This window comes from Plectropomus leopardus, chromosome 2 (assembly GCF_008729295.1).
Source record: "Plectropomus leopardus isolate mb chromosome 2, YSFRI_Pleo_2.0, whole genome shotgun sequence".
Lineage (NCBI taxonomy): Eukaryota > Metazoa > Chordata > Actinopteri > Perciformes > Serranidae > Plectropomus > Plectropomus leopardus.
In genome coordinates this window covers 8,063,257-8,083,706 of record NC_056464.1, presented here as the reverse complement: position 1 = coordinate 8,083,706, position 20,450 = coordinate 8,063,257, and the positions used below count along the sequence as shown (strand labels likewise).

General features: G+C 39.4%; 1 protein-coding gene across 1 annotated transcript in view; it reads right to left on the bottom strand.

Annotated features, from left to right (window-relative positions):
- Window positions 1-277: 277 nt before the first annotated feature.
- The window catches only part of LOC121952645 (integrin alpha-5-like), a 45,433-nt gene continuing 25,260 nt past the window's right edge, over window positions 278-20,450 (bottom strand). The window contains exons 17-30 of the mRNA XM_042499446.1: window positions 19,836-19,993; window positions 17,611-17,748; window positions 13,793-13,860; window positions 9,465-9,615; window positions 8,954-9,046; window positions 8,377-8,456; window positions 7,648-7,728; window positions 7,421-7,526; window positions 6,773-6,931; window positions 6,533-6,640; window positions 2,746-2,859; window positions 2,327-2,428; window positions 2,100-2,222; window positions 278-1,083 (exon numbers count right to left, since the gene is read on the bottom strand). Coding sequence (XP_042355380.1) covers window positions 1,000-1,083; window positions 2,100-2,222; window positions 2,327-2,428; window positions 2,746-2,859; window positions 6,533-6,640; window positions 6,773-6,931; window positions 7,421-7,526; window positions 7,648-7,728; window positions 8,377-8,456; window positions 8,954-9,046; window positions 9,465-9,615; window positions 13,793-13,860; window positions 17,611-17,748; window positions 19,836-19,993 — 1,565 coding nt within the window. The 3' untranslated portion in view covers window positions 278-999. The remainder of the gene's footprint in view (window positions 1,084-2,099; window positions 2,223-2,326; window positions 2,429-2,745; window positions 2,860-6,532; window positions 6,641-6,772; window positions 6,932-7,420; window positions 7,527-7,647; window positions 7,729-8,376; window positions 8,457-8,953; window positions 9,047-9,464; window positions 9,616-13,792; window positions 13,861-17,610; window positions 17,749-19,835; window positions 19,994-20,450) is intronic.

The window sequence follows — 20,450 nt, the reverse complement described above, 5'->3', positions numbered from 1 at the left end:
TAAATATGAAAAAAAAAAAGATATTACCAATTATTCTAAAATTCTAGATGCAACGTCAGACAAACATAGATCATAATATCCTTCTTTCCACATCTGAGCATTTTTAAGACTTTTTAATTTCCAGGACATTTAATACCAATTAAGGCCTTATTTATAGATTCAAGAATTGAATTTAAAGACTTTTTAAGGATCCAAGGGAACCCTGTAACATACGATATCTAATGTCAGCTGTTTTATTTTTGCTTACTCACGACTAGCACATGAAAAACATTTTGGGTGAGTATACAAAATTAGGCTTTATTCTGGGCCACAACACCAATGGGTCATAACACAATGAATACATTACATACATTACCACATAAACAAAATACCTCCCAATATGGGAGAGGAATGATTCAAGTTAAACATTGCAGTTTCATCAGGATTGTCGTGCGGTACAGTACAACATTCAACAAGCAAAAGGAAAAACACTGTGCCATAAATAAAGAGTGGTGTATAAATCATCCGAAGGCAGGCAATTCAAGAAATATCAAACACTGGGGTTGCAAACATGGCTTAAAACACACCTTTTAGGAATAAAAAAATACTGTAGCATTTAGTGCCTTTTGTTGGAGGTGCATTTTTTTCCTGTACTGATACGGGCTATAATCTTTTTCAGGTCAACACAGAGTACAAAGAGTATTTTCTAAAGAAACATTTGTCCACAAGCTTCCAAGGAGCAGATCCTTGCTGCTCTTCCTGCAGAAGCTTCATAAAACTTTTGTACAAATTCATGTCCAAAACAGCAGTGCATATTCAACTGCATGAGCCTTGAAGTCTTTCCTGCTTTGGCATTTTAGTGCAGGACCAGATATTGTGTATTCCAGTGATACAGCAACCATAATCGTCCCTTCATTAATGGGTTGCCTCCTTATCGTTAGCAAGTTTCCTTGTTTGTTTGGGAATGTGAGGATAATTCCAGTTCTTCGGAACAGCTGCAGGGGAGGCTCCTTCTTGGATCTAAGCCTCAGAGGACGCCTGGGGTTTGAGCTGGGCCTTCTCCATGGTTGTCCCGTACGGATCTGACCTTTTAAAGAAGCCCATCTGGAGGGAAACGCGGAGAGAGGAAGATCAGATACAAATCAATCTGACAAAAAGTCTGGACTGTGAGGGTGGGGATATCTGTAGAGATAAACATCTCTTTCATGGGTCTCGTGTACTGTGTAAATTGTCGCTTTGTATTGTATTATCGCTCTATGTATCTCTTCAAAGTTCTTTTGTGTCTCTACCACCGACGTGGTTGTCTCACAGACATTTTTGTCTCTTTTTAGAGGTTTTGACTCTCTTTTGAGTCTGTAGCATCTCATCGTCGTTGGTTTATATCTGTAGTCTTTACGTGTTTTTGTAGTGGATTTGCATGTTTTTCAGGGTGTTTTGGGTTTGTTTTCTTACTGGTTTTGAATATTGATGGAGTGGTTTTGCATGTAATTGTAGTGGTTTTGCATTTTTATGTAGTGGTTTGCATGCTGTTGTAGAGGTTTATCTGTTTTCCAGTGGTTTTGTTTGTATTTCTAGTAGTTTTGCAGGTCTTTGTAGTAATTCTACATGTTTTTGCTGTGGTTTTGTGTGTTTTAATAGTGGTTTTGTGTATCTATGTAATGCTTTTATAGAAGTTTAGCCTTTTTTTTAGTGGCGTTGCATGATTTCTCATGGTTTTGCGTGTTGTTATGTTGTTATGTTTTGTGTGTTTTTGTAATGGTTTGCATGTTTTTCTACAAAATTTGGCATGTTTTGTATTGGTTTTGCCTTTCTTCATGGTGGTTTTGTGTCTTTTGACAAGAAATATTAACATTCCCTTTAAACATACTGTATAATCTGTGCCAGATAGATTCAGTCTGAAATCTGAGCCTAATCATTTTACTAAACACGTATGGGTATGGTTTGGAGAGAATGGCGAAAGAGACCATTCGGTTCAATAATTTTGTCATTTGGTCCTGGTAGTGATATCAGCTGACCCCCATTTAAACTATACTTGAGGTGTCCTGATGTTAAGTTTTGGCACATTTCAGCCAGTCAGATGCTGTTATCTTTTGGTGTACGCAGAGTTATTTATGTCTTACCTTGTATAGAAGATATATTAGCAGGGCGAGTAATATCAACCCGGCTAGAATAGCCAGGATGATGATCCACACTGGAACAGGAAACAGACTGTCTGGCTTGTTCCACATTACAGCCATCACCACCTAAGCAACAAAGAAACCCGAGCAGATGAATTTCTGCAGATTTGTACCAGCTTACACTGTCATTCACATATAAATCTTTTCAATTAAAAAACTGATAAAGTTACCTTTTTGGATCCTGATGGCCTGAATTTAGGAGGAATGGCATAAGGCATCTTGTCTACCTTGTACTGAACAGAGCACTCAAAAACATACTGCTTATAGGCCCGCTGTGGACAAACAAGAGACCGTTGAAAAAAACGTTTAACAGTTTAACAAGGACTTTTATTATAAGTTGATAATGGGAATGAGTTTGTTGGATAACTACTAAAATATACTACAAAAACAGTGTACAGTCTAGCAAATACTGTATAAATTTGGATGTAATTGTTGTTTGACAACCTGTCCAACAGAGGGCAGTATAAACACACAGATTGTCTGACTTCATATTTCCTCTCTCATCCATTAAGTGTTTTCATTTTCTCTTTCCTGCACTAACAGATAACAGCAGAGCTGCACTGTAGAGCAGCGTATCCTGTAGTCTCACCTCGATGAAGGTTTCAGCCCACAGTCTGGAGCGTACAGTCAAGATAACGCTGGCACCTCTCTCCAGCAGACCGACGTTACACTGCAGCTGCCAGCACTCCACCGTCGAACACGTCTGTGCCACAGTCAAACACACAGTGACAAACAAACACACGAGTAAAATAAAAAAATAAAATACTCAATGCTAGATAAAAGGTAAATGAAAGGATAACAGAACAAGTAATAATAGATAAAAAATTTAAAAATAATAAAATAATATACCATCTAGTAAAACAGTACAACAGACTATGCTACAGGCACCATTCACCCTTTTCACACACAAATTCATATACTAGTGGTCGAAGCTAACACACAAGTTGCCAACAGTGTGCCGACAGCACAGTCTATCACACGCCAAAGTTATACCCATTGGGAGCAATTTGGGGTTCAACGTCTTGCCCAAGTATAGCTCCAGTGCAGGGGCCAGGGACCTGACCACCAAAGCTATGCGTCTCCCTCTGACTCATAACTGTCATCAGTCTGTCACTGCCTGACAGTTTCACTTGCTGACAAAGTTTAAAGGTGCTCACTTCATATGTGTCACTATGTAAACTATGAAGCTCACGGGTCATGGAAGGACAGCAAGAGGCTTATTTGTTCCCTGAGTCTGACCTTAAACTGCACTTCTCTCCAGACTTGCCACAGTTTTACAGGAGTGCTAATGTTGGCTGGGAGGCGCTGCCTTTAAAACTAAACTTAGGGCATAAAAGTGCTCAATAAATGCTGCAGATTTCTACACATGAAAGATTGTAACATGAGGGCCAGCAGTTTGCAAGATGTTTCCTGATGTGTATCACTGACTATTTTTGGGTAGGTATATCAAACAGATAATATCAGGTGCTAGAAGAGGTTTTATTGCATCGCAAAGCTCTTACAAATTTGAGCAGATCACCTGCAAGTTCTGAATCCACAATTCCTCAGTGAAATTGTGGACTATCATCTCCCAGAAATCCCTCATATGATGCAGCTCCCATGTGTAAGGGCCTTGCCTTTCCATTTTCGCTCGCACAATACGCCTACATCGCCCTCAATTGGAAATAATGATGGTTAGTGAGGAGGCTGCAATAGAAATAAACCTGCTACAATTTTGAACACCCATCACCATGCTTCTTGGAATGTTATTGTGAGAGGAGAAGTCACATGACATCACTCATACCTGTAATGGAAATCCACCTACAGTCTGTACAGTACCCAGCAGTAACACAAAGCAGCATATAAAGCAATGTAAACATATTCATAGAAATACACATACATATTGGTATTGATATCAGCTATTTTGGCCCTGTATTACTTGGTTTACAGTAATACAGAATTGCAACAGAATTTTATGTTATTGATCACCCCTGATTATAAACATAGAGTAGGCTCTACATTTCTTTGTCAAAAAAAAAAAAAGTAAAAATAATACGCATTTATTTGATCTTTGGTAAAGCTGAAGTAGTCAGTAGCGTAAGCGGCACTTTGACATCTATTCATAGGATTTTCTGTTTCTAGAGGTGGCTGCACATTGTGTTGTGTCTCTAGTCATGGTTGATAACACCGGCATGTTTTTCACTTCATTCATTCTACATAAAACTCTGGAGGAAAACAGATGTGTAGGCATCAATTTAAAGATCTAAAATCACTCAAGTGACACATTAAACTGTTTTAAAGAAATAAACCCGAATAGCATATTTTGAAGCCTTATTTTGCAAATTAGGCTCTGAAACCAAACTTGGAGTCTGTGAAAAAACAAAATGTTTTTAGTTGATACTTATTCAATAGTCATTTTAATACTAAATCTAACATTAAACTACCAAACAGTGTAGCATGAATCTTTGGAAAAATTTTCAACATGAGGTTAGATTCTCCCGTTTAAAGATGGAGATCATCTGAATACCAAAAGATTAACTGTCAAACATTACAGTGAGTGACGTAAGCTACACAAAAAGAAGCCTGTAAATCACAAACCTAATTAACTTCATCTCACAAACAATTACAGCGAGCAGCAGGAGATGTTGACCAGAGCTCATTACATCTATCCTCATTTCCTCCGTTGAAAGAAATAATCTCATTATAATTCAAATCTTCTTGTCAGAGGCCATTGCTACTTCCTACAATCTGATTGGACTCTTGTGGTTTAGTGTACGACATGAATGTGTGGAGCCCACACGTGAAACTCCAAAAAGAGGCACAGTGCACTTCAGTAAAGAGCCGCACACTAATGAAAACACACTCCCATAAGAAACCCTGTGGGTCTGCACACCCAACACAAGAGCTATTGACTCAGTTTAAGAGCCTCTGTTGTGGTGTGTTCTGAGAGTGAACAGCATCACCATGATTCCCTCCACATGCTGAGTCAAGGAGGAAAGAGAAGGAGAAAAACAAACACCTCCTGGGGTCCTTGTGGGACACATGGAGTCAACTCCTCTATCCCGACGAGGAACAACTGCTCTCAGGAAGTGAGAAAAGAAAAGATAAACCCACCCAAAACGGCTTATATTGTTGGCTTACACTTCTAAAATGGCTATGTCAAGTAAAAAGTAAAAATACTGCAGTTTTTGAGCTGCTGGAAGGAACATTGTTTCCTTTGACATAACTTGGTAAATAGTTTCCGCTTGCACTCAGTCTTTGTAAGGCTAAACACTACAACTGGGTACACAAATACAAATTTGATATCAATCTTTCCTCATTTTATGTCAGAACAAACTTGAGGCGTGTCACTAGGGTTTTTTTTAGAATTAAAGTTTAAAAAATGTAGAGTGAAACTCTGAACATTTAATACATCAGAGTCTGTTTACAGGAGTACGACTGCATTTATGAAACTAGAATTACTGCATTGCGATTGTGTGCCTCCACCAAGAAGTCAAGTTGCAGTTTACATCCAGACTGTCCAGACTCATATGTAAACATGACAGCTGACAGTGCTTCAAATATTGATATTGTTGCAACAAAGGTACATATTCTAAAACATGGATGCTTTACATACATCTTCTCTCCCGGCAGCACATATGATCTGTACAATCAGCGGTTTCAGGATTAGTGCAGAAGACACCAAAGATTATTTTAACCAATTCAGTATTTGACCAAATGTCTCCCCTCCTGTTCCCGAGATATAACACTGCATAATAGCCGAAAAAATGGATTTTGTGAGCATTATGATGTTACAGTAAAGTTGACCTTTGACCTTTTGTATGTAACATGTTATAATAATGATGAGAATACATCAGATTAATAAACTGCTTTTCAGTGTCCTCAAAGATGCTTTACATATAGTGGGATATACTATACATACTACATTTGAAAAAAAAATAGCACAAAATGTGGGTTTTCCACATCACATATCAAATTTGGCACAAATTTAGCTGTTCTTGAGATATCTCGTTCAGCAGAGTGGTATGGAGGGATGACATAAGGATAGACTGAGGCTAGTTGTTTTAGGATATATTAGCTTTTACTGGAATTACACACCCGAATCTCTAAACTGTCAGCTGCCAGTTGTATTGTGGGTAATGTAGGGACCATGGTTTGACAGGAAACAATGAAGTGTTTTTTAACTGTCCACCACACCTGTGACTGTGTTATAGGAATTAAGTGCTAAATAACCAGAGTACTCTTTTAATATAGAAATATATTGTATATATGTGTGTGCACCTGTAAATGAACTGTGTCTGTGGATGTGCGTGGACCAGCATTAAAACAGCTTAGCAGAAAACATCATCTCTCTTATTTTCACAGCTGGATTTCCTATTCTTTCCATGCTGTCTCACCAGGTTTCCTTGTTCCGCCAGAAGATCTGTGTACACCTCTCTCTTCCGGATGTGGTGCTCCGTGCTGGATTTCAGTGACGTGGGCCCCTCTGCTGCAGGAGGCTGGACCTGCATGCATAAAGCCAGAGTCACAAACAAACACAGTCAAATGTTCAGAAATAGACCATGGTCTCAGCATGCAAACCAAGCTCTGTGTGTGTGTGTGTGTGTGTGTGTGTGTGTGTGTGTGTGTGTCCTCACCTTGAGTTTCAGTGCATTGAAGGTGTGTTTGGAGGAGCAGCTGAGCGGCCCCTCAGTGACCACCTCCACAGGGTAGAGCAGCTCGTGGCCGTGAGCCCTCAGAGGACACTTGACCTCTAATGTGGACAGGCTGACCACACTGGGACCGTTATTCACCAACTGAAAGAGAAAGACTGAGTTTTCATTCAGTTCTTAATTACCACTATGGGAATTTATTCTACCCACAATTTCATTATATTTACAGATATATTAGAGTAGTTAGTTAGTTTTTATTTCTGCCGTTTCTGGCCATCCCAGTTCAAAAAATGCGTCATCTTACGGTTTTACCGACATCAGCAAAAACAGAAAGAAAGACAAAGTGGGTACATAAAATTAATTAAGTTACAAAATAATGTATGACCTATATTCTTGCATAAAAGGGAATTATACAGTGAAAAATGAATTTTACAGATTTTTACGAATTTACAGTTTATCTTGATTAAGAGCTTGTTTTGTCATCGCGCCATGCTTTCTCGAGGTAACGAGCTAATCAGAATGTTTCATATGTATATAACCAACTTAATCTTTGCGCATCATCCATATATACTAAATCACTATCTGCTTTTAGGTTACTAAACTATGATTTGTAAAACATGCATATCGTCATACCTCATAGACCTGCTGAAGCTCAGGGCCGACGTCCTGCTCTTCCCTCAGACTCTGACTAACTCTCCAGTTGGGCGGGGGAAAGATGACTTTGTCTGGGCGAGAGACACTGCAACAGACAGATGCAAAGATTGTTTTTTGTTTTGCAGTTCATTTGGACGAACCACAATGAGAACAATTATATGGTGGTAATGTTATGATGCAGAGGAAAACTGGCAATAAAGCCTCACCCTTGCAGGATGACGTCAGCCATAGCTGCCACCTCCAGCTCAAACAGTACAACTTCGCTCTCTGAGTTATTAGCATTTTTACTAAAATGGACAACAACAGAAAAAAAACTCAGTTCAAAAACATTTAATCATGGCCTGACAAAACAGTGCATAACTACTTTTCAGCATAGAATTTTGTCAAGGTTTCATTGATTTTGTAATTATTTTAAACAGAAAAGAAATAATAGTTATACCTACAAATATCAAAACTGTACTGAGGTCCTGAGAGGCAAGGTAAAAAAAAATTTGTTTGTATTTTAGCATTTTAGTTTTTCTCGTGTACAAGATACTATCACCTACAAACTGCATGTTATCTCCTACATAAAAGATAATGAATTGAAGACCTGAGAGGCAAGGTGAAACTTTTTTTTTGCATTGCACTTTATCTCTTATGTATGAGATATTATCTCCTATGTAATGCATGTTATTTCCCGCATAGGATATCACTTCTCCTTCTTAGGAGATAATCTTTTATTGGTTTTGGACGATTTTGCCCCTCCAAAAAAAGTTACCTTGCCTTGTTAATTTCATACTTGTCAAATGTTGAAAAGAAAAGAAAAGAAAAGAAAAGAAAAGAAAAGAAAAGAAAAGAAAAGAAAAGAAAAGAAAAGAAAAGAAAACTGAAGAATGGATTTTAAGAAAATAATTGTAGCTGTTTCAGAATGAAACATATATCTGCATTGCATTTACCTTCGTATTTGGAGCTCAAACTGTACAGTATTGTGAGTGTCCTTCAGTCTGGGCACAGTGAACCGAAGGCCGGCCCATAACTAAGAAATGCACCACAGAATATGTATACAATTAGTCCAAAGAACATGAGAAATGAATGAAAAATGAAAGAGATTTCTTTCGTTTGGATTAGTTCTGTTTTTCTTTTTCTTATTTAATTAATTGATTAATCTATTTACTTTACCATGCACTAAACACTTTTCTATAATACCTCAACAGCTTTCAGGAGATCTAAAAAGGCGTCTGTCCGTTATTAAAATACTGAAGTCCAACTATGAAAAGTTGACAAGCAGTTTCTGTCACTGTGAAAACATTTAAACAAAGCTTGGCCTCAGGTATTCCCGTGCTTGTGGAAACAGGGGACTTTCTACATGAAAATTTGATTAATGTTTTGTAATTTAAAAAAATTCAATTTAAAAAAAAAAAAAAAAAAGGCTGTGTTCTAATTATGCTGTGCCAGAACAATTTGAATGAATTGTGCTGAGACATATTAAGTGAATGAAGCCAAAGGCAACATGTGGGCTTTGTTGGCTCTTACACTGGTACCAGACTTCATGGGGTTTCCCAGATCACACAGAAGATAGCGGGTCTGGTTTTCTGCCTCATAGCTGCATGTCAGCTGAGTGAAGCTCTGGAGAGGACACAAAAACATCAAATACTGTCAGCTCTGATATTAACAGTACTACATAACTAAACACATCACCGAAAATAGTGTGCTTTCAGTTTTCAGTAAGAGATCTCAACAGGTTCTGGTGGACGGACATGAGGATTTTGTCTGCCACAACAAGATTCTGGTACTTTTTGGCATATTTCTTATTCTGTGTTTGATTCCAGCAGCAGCACTGTTTTCAAGTGATACGTTGTTGTTCAATCAAAGAAAACTCAAATAATGAGCATATATGCCGCACGATATATTATTTTAAAGACAAATATTTGGTATTTGTACTTAATTTGGAGAACAATAGTAGTTCAGTAATAATAAAATAATAATTATTAACACTATAGCTAAGGGCTCTAGGTATAATTGCAGAAACAGTAATCAGTCTCACCACATTGTTGCGTGCTATCCCGCTGTAGTCAGCCTCTGGGGGAAGCACCACATAAAGCTCCGCCTCGTACGCCCCTCCCTCTCCCTCATTCCTGGCGTTGAACGTCAGACTTAAGGAGTTTTCATCACCCAGGTAAACCTCTGCTCTGTCACTGTGAGAGGAGAAGCACAATCACAACAAAGTTGTCGACAAAACAGTAAAAGAATTATGATTATTAATTATATTATTATGTCCATGCATACACATTTATTGTCTGTGCAATGAATGTTATTCGAAGTTCAAAACATGTATTACACTGTGCCAGAAGTTACAGCCCTGTTTGGTCTCCATCAACTCCAAAGGGAAATGACTCACTCTTTAACTGTTTAGTGCAGCACTTTGTTCACCAGCTAGTTGCTAACGCTGCCTGTCTATTGTTTAATAGTGGACGGTGGGATTTTGGGGCATTTTTTTTGCTGAAAAAAGCTGCCTGCCGAGACTGGAAGTGGGAAGCAAATGCTGATGAGAGCAATAAGACTCAGTCAAAACGTAAATTTAAGGACCACAGAAACAAAACAATCGGCTGAAAGATGCTAAATGTGTAGATCCATAGAGCTGAGGAAAAATGCAGTCGGCAGATAATTCTATGTGGGTTTATTACTGTGAGTGACCCCTTTCATGTAACACATAGTCAGTATGTATTGGTAGTATGAAAAAATGATAAGCTAAACCTTAAAGTACTGAAAATGAAAGAGGTTCAGATGTGTCTTGTAACTCTACATCTTTTATTTTTTTTTTGGCAAGTCTCTCACCATTTCCATATAAGTGCACCTCCTTTATCAACATTCAAACGATACTAGCGGCCTGCTCAAATCATCTCATATTAATCACTGAATTGAATTGAAATCCTGTCACTGATAAATCTGTACATGGCACACTTTGTGATATCAGCAAATAACATATTGTTGTCTAAAGCATAGATATAATATCCTCTCTGAATGAACCTTTTGATTTACAGCACTAATAGTAAATAAATCAAACATTAAACAACAGAACTGTCACTATAAGCACCAAAATCTGTGCCCTACGCGTAGGCGTTCTATGTGAGCCCCCTGCCCCCCCATCTTGATCCATTTCTCCTTTCTCTCTTTATCTTTTCTTTTTTGAAGCGACATTTTTTCTGTCTTGGGCAAAGACATGCTAGTGTATGTTTATGCCACAGACTAAAGATGGATGACATGGCAGCTCCACCAAAGTGTAACATTTCAATCTTGATCGCCCCCTGGTGTCTGGCTGCCGTATAGCTCAAAAAGCCCGCCCCTCCATGTCAGTGAATGGGACATAGGCAAAACTAAAAACTACACACCAAATACATTTTTCCCAAAGATGGTTTCTGACACTGAAGGTAGTTCTCATCACCCTGATGTTTGTTCAAGTGACTGATTTTGTGATAAATTTGGTTTTAATGAGTTATTCAATATTACATATAGGGGATTTTCCACCAAGATTGACAGCTGTGAGAGTCAATTGATGTGCTCCCGTTCAATGGGGTTGCTTGCAATTGGTTGGACAGTTATTTTGGCGTGAACTCCCCCACCGTGAATATTGCTACTGCGTAGAATCTGGCACTCAATGACAATACTCTCAATGCAGCATCCGTATCCACGGGATACTTAAGCTTCATTTAAGCATAATAAGTGGGGATGCGGTGTCTTTATATAGTCGATGGCTTATGCTCTCCAGGTTAAGCAGTCACTCGGGTCTAACTGGGTTTGAGAGAAATCCTAGTGCGGGGGGGAGTAGACCATTTTGCACCTTTAAGGGGACAGATGGGTCTTAAAGAGCTTCCAATACACACACACACACACACATATACTGTATACATACATATACATTTCGATCTTTTATTCCAGGCTTTTTGAGGGCCTCACTCCAATTTCCAGGTAATCGCACTTTTCCCCCCAGTACCACGCCCCTGCATGTTAGCATGCTGACATTTAGCTCAAGGCAACACCACTCATCAGTATCCAGCCTCATAGAGACTGTTCTTTTGCAAAGCCATATTTTTTAAAGTGTTTTTTTCCCATGAGTATCTATTACAGCTATTATTTTTTGTCGGCTTTGAAAGGGCCATTTTTATCTACTGGAATCAAATTGCTAAAAAAATAGCAGCTTCCTTTCACAACCTTTATTTCCTGGCAGTTTAGCTCATACTACCTCCGCTGCCATGTTCATTTGAAGTGACTTGGTGCGAGGCATGACCAAAATGCCCGAGAAGCAATTGTAAAACGTAATGAAAAGCAGGGACGTGAAGTCTTTCCAGACAATGCATCTCTGTTTTAGACAGTCCCCAAGGGCCATTTTCTCCTGCATATCTGTCCGTGACTGACCTGGGAAATGACCCAAATCTGATCACTGTGATTTGTCTCAGGAAACCGACCCCCTCCTTATTACGCATGTTCACAGTGACGCCCCTGTGTGCAAACACACTTTCAGTGTAGTGATAAATCCTCTCGACACTCTGTGACTCTGGCCCCCCCCCTGCAGCTACACTTTGTGGTTGTAAATCCATGTTCCTATTGAGCAGAAAGAGGAGAAAGGAGTCTGGTTGAGGGTCAGAATCAGGGTTCTTCTTGCATTCCCTGTTTCCTCCCCCCCCCCCCCCCCCCATCTTCAGAGGGACTGGACGCAGTGACCCCTCGCTAGGTAAGACAACCACCAGATGATCTTAATTAAGCCCAGGCAAGTTTAGCAAATTCAGAGGAAACAACACTGATACCCTAACACCAACACTCAACAGATGCTGAGAACAGACAGAAATCTACAGCTGTATAGCTGAAACTGAGTTTCATGTGTTGGGAAAATATAACGGTGGATTATGAAGCTCATAAAAGCATAATTGAAGCCAGAGGATACAACTGAAACACCAGTGACAGGGTTGCGAATGTTAGACATCCTGCTGTTTGCAAATTCTTGGCTAGCAAGAGAAAAATGCTGCGTCTTATAGTATGTCAGTGAAGGGAAATTCAGTTTAGTGAAAGTGCTGAATCATTTGAGTTTGGTCCCGTGGCCACGACAAATGCAGATCTTTGAGTTTTCGTGGGAGACTTTTTCGCTCTGATTGTATTTCTGCAGCTAAGAGAAATCACATGGCCATCATAATGCAAAACACTCCTCTGTCAGAGCTGTCTGGGAGGATAGAGAGAGAGAGCGCGTGTTTGTGTGTGTATTCTCTGTGAATGGATTGAGACATCTCCAAATATTTGGCTGACGTCCATTCAAGAACAAGGATACATACATACATACGTACATACATGATTTATTAACAATAATGTGTGAATCTTTCCTCTCTATCTGCACTTCGGAGAAAGTATGTTACGAGCTGTTCATAATGTCTTAACAGTTTTGTCTTTAATTCTCTGAGTCATGCCAACTGGGGCTTAGTCACCTACCAGGGGTGTTTCTTAACTACCTGTTGCTTTGTTAAAAGTAAATAAAGCAGTTGTTTTCTACTGAGACATGGCTGCATTTCAAGCTGGAATTTTGCACCCAAGACCAGGCATTTTAAACCAAAACATCATCTTTTCCTAACCGTAAGCTTTTTTTTGTTTTTGTGCCTAAATCGAACCATACATTTACATCCACCAAATTATCATCTTAGAAACTTAACACGTGTGGTTTGCAGAAACATGCAATGCCATTATTTATTCTTGCAGCTGGCTTGGTACATAATGAAGCCTTTGCCAGTTAAAGAGGCAGATATTTCCATTCAAGGTTGGTGGAGACCAAAAAATGAGCTAAAAGGACAATGGATATCAAACTTACATACGTTGGGTCGTGAAAAAACAGGGATACTAATGCATTCTAATGTTGCTTTCTATCTGCTGAATATATTAATAGGCTACTGTTTGCTAATGCCTTGGCCATATCAATATAATTTCAAGTCTATAGCTTGTTCTACTTCCTCAAACAGCCGAATAACTCAATTAACACAGCTTTAAGCCACGTGGCCTGTGCTGTGGCATTTTTTTGTGTGTGGGGTTCCAGTAAGGGGTGTTGTTTACTTTGTCTGTTCAGCCAAAAGTGTAACTGCAGCTCATGCTAACTATGCAGATCTTTTTGTGTTCATTCCACACTAACCAGAAACATAAAATGCATCACTTCAAGTGCAGCAGAAGAAAGACCCAGCATACTGGGTGTTGCACATGGCAAATGGAAAAACTATTTGGGTATATTTTCAATTTCTGTTGTGTTTTTATCATTTACAGACGAAGCAGAACAGCAAAGCGTGACTGGAGAATTTTGTTTGTCGAATCAGGTAAAGTAATAGAACTGCGACTTCCTCTCACCCATAAACAGCCAGCTTGAGGTCAGGGACGCAGATGTTGTCCTCTCCGCAATCGAGTTGAATCTGGGCCTGAGAAAGAAAAGAAGCAGAGAGATAAACGGAGGAAGAGGGAGGAGCGAGGGATGGTTATGATGGGTGAAAGAGAGAGAGGTATTCTGGGAGCAGAGTCCAAAGGTATGGAGAGGGAAAAGCTTTTGAGGAAGTGGATGTTTACAGAAGCCTGCACACTAGATTCATGATTTAATGAAAGGATAAGAGAGGATATAGACTACACATCTCTCCCTTATATGCACAAAACTGTAACAATATTTGCAACAACCAGATGCCAAGAAAGCTGCATGAAAGCAGCATCCTTTCATGTTCGCTGGATAAAAGCAATTTGCGCTTTACATGTGGGAACATCGAAAACGAAGAATAGAGAAAACATGATGAAGGTTTAGGAGAATGAAAGCATGATGAATTCCGTCCAAACAAGTATTACATTTTTGCGGGAAGGCCTCGATCATAACGAGTAAAAACCTCACATTTAAAAGAGAGCAGGGCTTAATCGGCTCTTTAGTTATTCATGACAGATGACTTGGTAAAAACCACAGTAAAAGATAAATGTGATTTGGGGGCATTGTCTTTTCCAGTGTCCCTTCAGCCTTTTGCTTTATTCTCTCTTCTCCTTTTCTGTCTCCCCCATTTCTCTCATAGTGTCATTGTTGCCGTACCCTCATGTCTCCAACATATGGGAAACATTAGATTCCAAAAGAATGCTACAGAGAGCAAAGAATCAGCCTGGCACTGGTTAACAGTGTCTCAGAGGAGATTCCTCATTCAAGTCGCTGCTTTTACACTCACTCAGGACTCAAGAGGCCATCGGTCATTTAACACTAAACAGACAGGGGCACACACGCTCTGTAATAGACTTTCTAAGATCAAGTGATGAGTCCCAACTTATCTTCCCTCCACTTCTAACAATTTTTCATCTTTTTTTTCACTGTCATCTCTGCATCCTCCAACGTTTGATCCATGTTTCCCTGCAGCTCTTAAAGGCACAGTTTAACCCCAAAACCAAAATACATATTTTTCCTCTAACATGTAGTGCTATTTATCAATCTAGATTGATATGGTGTGAGTTGGCGAGTGTTGGAGATTTCGGCCATAGAGATGTCTGCTTTCTCTCCTATATAATGGAACTAGATGGCACTCTTAGTCAGGGCACACAGACCATCATCCCAAATCAGAATAACGGCACCGACCGAAGAGTGGCATTGAAAAGGTGGAGAACTGAGTGCAGGAAAAGTTAATTATTAACTACAGTACATGTCCATCAGCTATACTCTTACTCCTTAAACCACTGAAATAACACACCAAAATGTCTGTAAGTGTGGTCAGAACTGTGGCCTGTTGCACAGTGACCACACCCAGCGATGATTTCACATCATTCATTACATCACTGCAACAATATAAAAAATAGCTGCAAAGCCATCAGCTGTGATTCATTTCCTACAACCCTTCATTGTACTGTTTTGATTAACTTAAAAAGCCGAATCCACTTCATTTAAATGCATCTATTCGAGACAAGACAAGAGCAAGTGAATGCAAAAAAGGCACAATAATAACTGAAGTGTTATTACAAAGCATGAGAGCCCACAGGACAGAACATGGATGAAGTTTTCATCACATTGGCTAAAAGATCAATGGGAGAAAAATTTGTTGATTCCTTTCACAGGAGGAAAGAGAGCAACAGAAAAAACTGATGTCGCCTTAAATGTTTGTAAGATGAAAAAAACAAGTACACGATGTGCACGCTCACGCACCCACATCACACTCACTTTACCTTCTATCACTCACATAAACATGTGCACGTTTTCAGGCTCTGGCTCTCGCCTGGTGGAGGAGACCACTGGCAACATACATAAACAAACCACAACCAGATGTGTGAGAGCCGAGCGCCACCCCACCCAAAACGGAGCTGTCAGTCCTCCCTCTGTGTTTTTGCACAGCCATGACTCGTCAGTCCTCCATGACTCTTCATGTAGGAAACAAAAAGCACTACCAATGGAGACCAGAGTGCAGTAATCAGCTCATGCACTACCAGGGCTGACCCTGAACCTCTAACCATATGGTGTTCGGCACTGTAGAGGGGCCTTACATTTGATGTCAATTTTAAAACGGCGGCCCGTAACCTCCGCCGTTGCCATTCAAATAAATTTTCTGCATGCAGAATGTAAACAGTGAGAGATGTGTGGTGGTATGGAGGCTGAATTTAGACTCATACAGTACAGAGAACCACTGTTGTACTCAATTTAAATTGTTTGGTAAGGTTTTGTGAAAACGTTCATCATGCCATCTGTTCTGCTCTCTCTTCACTGCTAATTATTGTGGTGACTATCTGTTTAGTTCTTAACATGCATGGCGTGAGGCCATTTAAGTGGTGTGGTCCAGATGTTGAGTGCGGTAATGTAATACATAGATACACTTTCAACCTCTTGAGATACACTTCATATCTGTGGAAGTTGAACTCCTATGAAGAGTTGAAACAGAGCTGTGCGTCTTGGATTTCCAGGTTGGATAGTTCTCATTTGTAATCTGATATTTCTGACATGCATATTTTTGACATTGTGCATAATGTTCAAGCATGTAAACAATGTTACTTTGAAATATTTTAAGAAGTATTTCACTGCTGGAAAGATGGTCTTTCCATAAAAAAATGTCCATGCAGTTACAGATGCAAATGCTTTTAAAAATGGTGCTACATGACCAGAGAAAAAAGAGAAAAGATTTACTTTTAGCACTGCACCACAAGGGTCCAACAAATGCTCCCATTAGCTTGTCCGTAAACCAATATGGCCGGTAATAAGAGATCCGCACTTGGGTGTTTTTTTTACAGTTAAACATTAACGTAAAATATGTTCTGAAAGCAAAAATAGGCAGCACAGTAACAGAGGCTTGGTTTATATTTGATTGACACTGCCTAGTTTTACCGTTTGATTGGAGTTTGGTCTGAGTTTGACAGAGACTGAGTTTGATCCGCTTCTATACTCTTTTTCCGTGGTGTCGGACATTCAAAAGTGATAAATTTCAATCTGTTTAACTGTTCAATCTCCGTTTCCTCAGCCTCCATTTTTGCATTACAGAGAACAATGTGGTGCCCACATCACAAACTCATATAGAAGCCAGACAGGATACTAAAATCTGTTTCTGAAGACATTTTAGGTGAGAAATAGGCAATACAGTAATAAAATCTTGTTTTACATTTTGATCAGCACTGCCTCGTTTTAACAGGGGAGTTTAGTCTGTGAGTAGGTGGTGGGTCTCTCTTTTGATCCGCTTTTATACTCAGGCAGGCATACAAAAGTAAGGAATTACAGTCTCTAGTTCAAGCAACAGCCCTAGAACTATCAAGAACACGAGGCTCCAGTCGGTGGGATGTGCTTAGGCTTTGCTCAGTTGTTTTCAACCCAGCAGCCTGGTCACAAACATTTTAGAGCTACACAGTATACTAAAATATGTTTCTAAAAATGGCTGAATCGAGAAATAAGCAATGCAGCAACAAAGTCTTAATTCATATTTAATTAACACCTCCTAGTTTGACAGTTTGACCCCTGTTCAAGAGCTGTGATTGACAGCTGCATTAGAAACTCCCCAGCACTGCTTGGTTGTTTTCCACAGTCAAAGCTTCAGCAAATATGACAAAAAGTTACTTTTATAAAAGTTAACAACTACAGCTTTAATGCAAAAGTTAGAAAATAATCAAACATACTGAACCTTAACATACTGCGTCACCCTTGGGCTATGGTTTTATTTTGAATCATAAGTTAATACACATACCTTCTGTTCTATACGCTGTTCTGTCTCATAATTCAGGATTGGCCTGAGGCCATGCTGGTCCACTGGGGCCTGAGGATCCAGACTGTAGTTCAAGCTGATGTAAATAGGAGAGAGTTTATCCCGAAACTCCTCTTCACCCTGGAGCAGGGAAAGATGTGTGAGAAACTGATACGAATGACACAAATCAATGGGTTGCCTTCTCTCTCCAATAACTGATAAACCTTTGTCTGGTGTATCAGTGTCTGTTCTCAATATTCTGAAACAAGCTCAACCTTCTGATTAGGGCAAAAGATGGTTAGAAATATGTTGTCATGGTAGAAATTTCCAAACTCTTATATTTGCCAATTATTGTGAAATCCCCTTCAAAGTAAATGTACAAAAAAAAAGTTGCCGCATTCTCCAAAATCAAAAGCAGATGTCACAGAAACTACTGGCCTTAATGTAAAATTTAGTTTGCTTTAAGTTTCTCTAAGATGTGACATGAGTTCAGTTTAACCAGCAGCAATGTTGTGGGCCCCTAAAAGGAAGAAGTGGTGTACAAACAGATACGTTCTGACTGACAGGTGAGTGGATGGTTGGCAGTTTCTACTCAAACCATCTCTTATCCTGTCACAGAGCAAAGTGCTCTGGTCGTTCTGTTCTTACAGTGAACATCTACGAGTGTGACTAAAGTGCTCTTGGCAGGAGTTCACTTTGATCAGATGGCCACTGCGAGATGAGAAGATTGGTACTGTACGAGTTTCCCCTCAAACAGCACTTCAAACAGAAACTTCAAACCCCATATATTAGGAAATGACTTTAACCTCTGTCTTAGCAGCCAGTTAATTACATTCACCTGGTGCTGCAGGTGCAACATAGTCTCTGATTAGACGGGTCGAATGAAAACCAGTGGGACTCTGGCCTTTGAGGGCCAGGATTAAGAACCGGAAAATTTGTGAAAGACTTAAAAGGCATAATATTGAGATGACTGACCTGAGAAATAGTGCGCCGTACTTTCAAAAATAAAATGTGTAAGTTTGTGGGTCTCCAAGTGTCTCTCAATCAAAATATTTCTCCCGGTTTTCCTTCAGTTAGGGTTCCTTTTTGTTCATCCTTCAGAGGCTTTTATCTGCAGAGGTCTCTTCCTCTCAACAAAGGGACCAGGTGATTTAAATGGCTAAAACACTATATAAAGCAGCTTTACATTAAAAATCTGTGTTTCTTCAACACTGTTTGACTCATTGCAGACAGGCCATTAGCCAAGAACCTGCAAATGTGTGCTCAGTTTTTTTCTCTGATAACTTAAGATCCAGACGTTCAGGAGTTTTTTTGTCTTTTTTTTACCAGGAGCCAGATTATCCACAGAGGTCTCTTCCTCTCCAAAGCAAACAAACCTGGTGATTTAAAGCAACATTATGCTCATTCCCAGTCATCAACCCAAAACGTCAGTACTTGACGATTTGAGACTCAACAATCAACTAAAAGTTGCATAGTATTGCTTTAAACTGGTAAAAATACTAACTAAAGTTTAACATTAAAATCAGTGTTTCTGATGCTGTTTGGCGCAACAGGGACTGGAGTCAAGCTGCCGCTAAAATTTGTTCAGCTTGTTTATCCAGTAACTGAAGATCTAGATGTCAATGACTAAAATCCTTCGTCTAGTTAAAACACTGATTTAAAAATATCCAAGATCTAAAAGTGTATTGTAAAAATGTGGCTAAAAACTGGATAAATAGTCAATTTATGATGGCTTCTGGCAGACAACCAAAACCCTGATGGATGAGGATATGGCTACCAAATGACGTAGTTAATAATTCAGATTTCCCTATGTTTGAACATGGTTGAAAACATTGGCGATAAGGCAAATACACAACTAAAAAGATATTTAACATTGGACTAGTAGTTCATAGACTTTTACATATAATATTTCAAAGTTAGTAAATGGTTTGTCAGTTTTTATCTCCACATGACAGCATGAGGTTAGGCGTAGGGGGGTTAGGGTTTTACTCCCATTACGCTATATATCAGTATATGCTTCTTGGTCCAGTCTACCATTGATGGTAATGCTTGTATAGTTCTGTAACTTTATATATTTGATCAATATAAGGCAAGTGTTGTTTTAGACGTTGTAGCAGTTTGTTCCATGTTTGTCCAATGTACAGTTTACTACAAATCCTACATTCAATAAAATACACTAAATTTGGGTTAGGTTTAGCTACAGGAAAAAATTAGGTGGAAAGACAGACCCGCAGATAGATCTTGGTGTCATGGCACAAGCGTTCTCCGTTGACGAGGCTAACAGTCTTCAGGAGACTGGGCTGCTGGCTGTCCAGGAACAGCGTCCTCCTGATGGACTCCTTCTGGTTCTGCTTCTCGCTGTCCAGCTGAACCTCAACCACAAATCCTTGAAAATATGCACATATACAGACACACACATACATGTAAATATGTACATCATTTGTACATCTTCAAGGTCGTATTAAACACAAAAATGCATGTAAATTTATGCACAGGCACATATTTGCACAGACATATTATCTGCATGCCTCACCATTTGCAAATGAGCACACATACAGTGGTAAACATGATAATGGTAAAGCACTTATTTTGTCCTCTGTACAGTATACAGAACCAGGGCATTGCTGCGGCCCACATGACAATAACTATGTAGAGAGCACAGACAACACACACCCGCACACTTAAAATAAACACACACACACTTTTCTAAACTGCCGGAGCCCACCAAGTTACCCTGTGTTTACATGATTGTTCTTTTATCTTGATCTTAACTGCCAAATTGACCACAGTGAAGTCCAGCATACTTGCGGCTGCACAAAGAAAGCAAGGTAATAGGGACCATC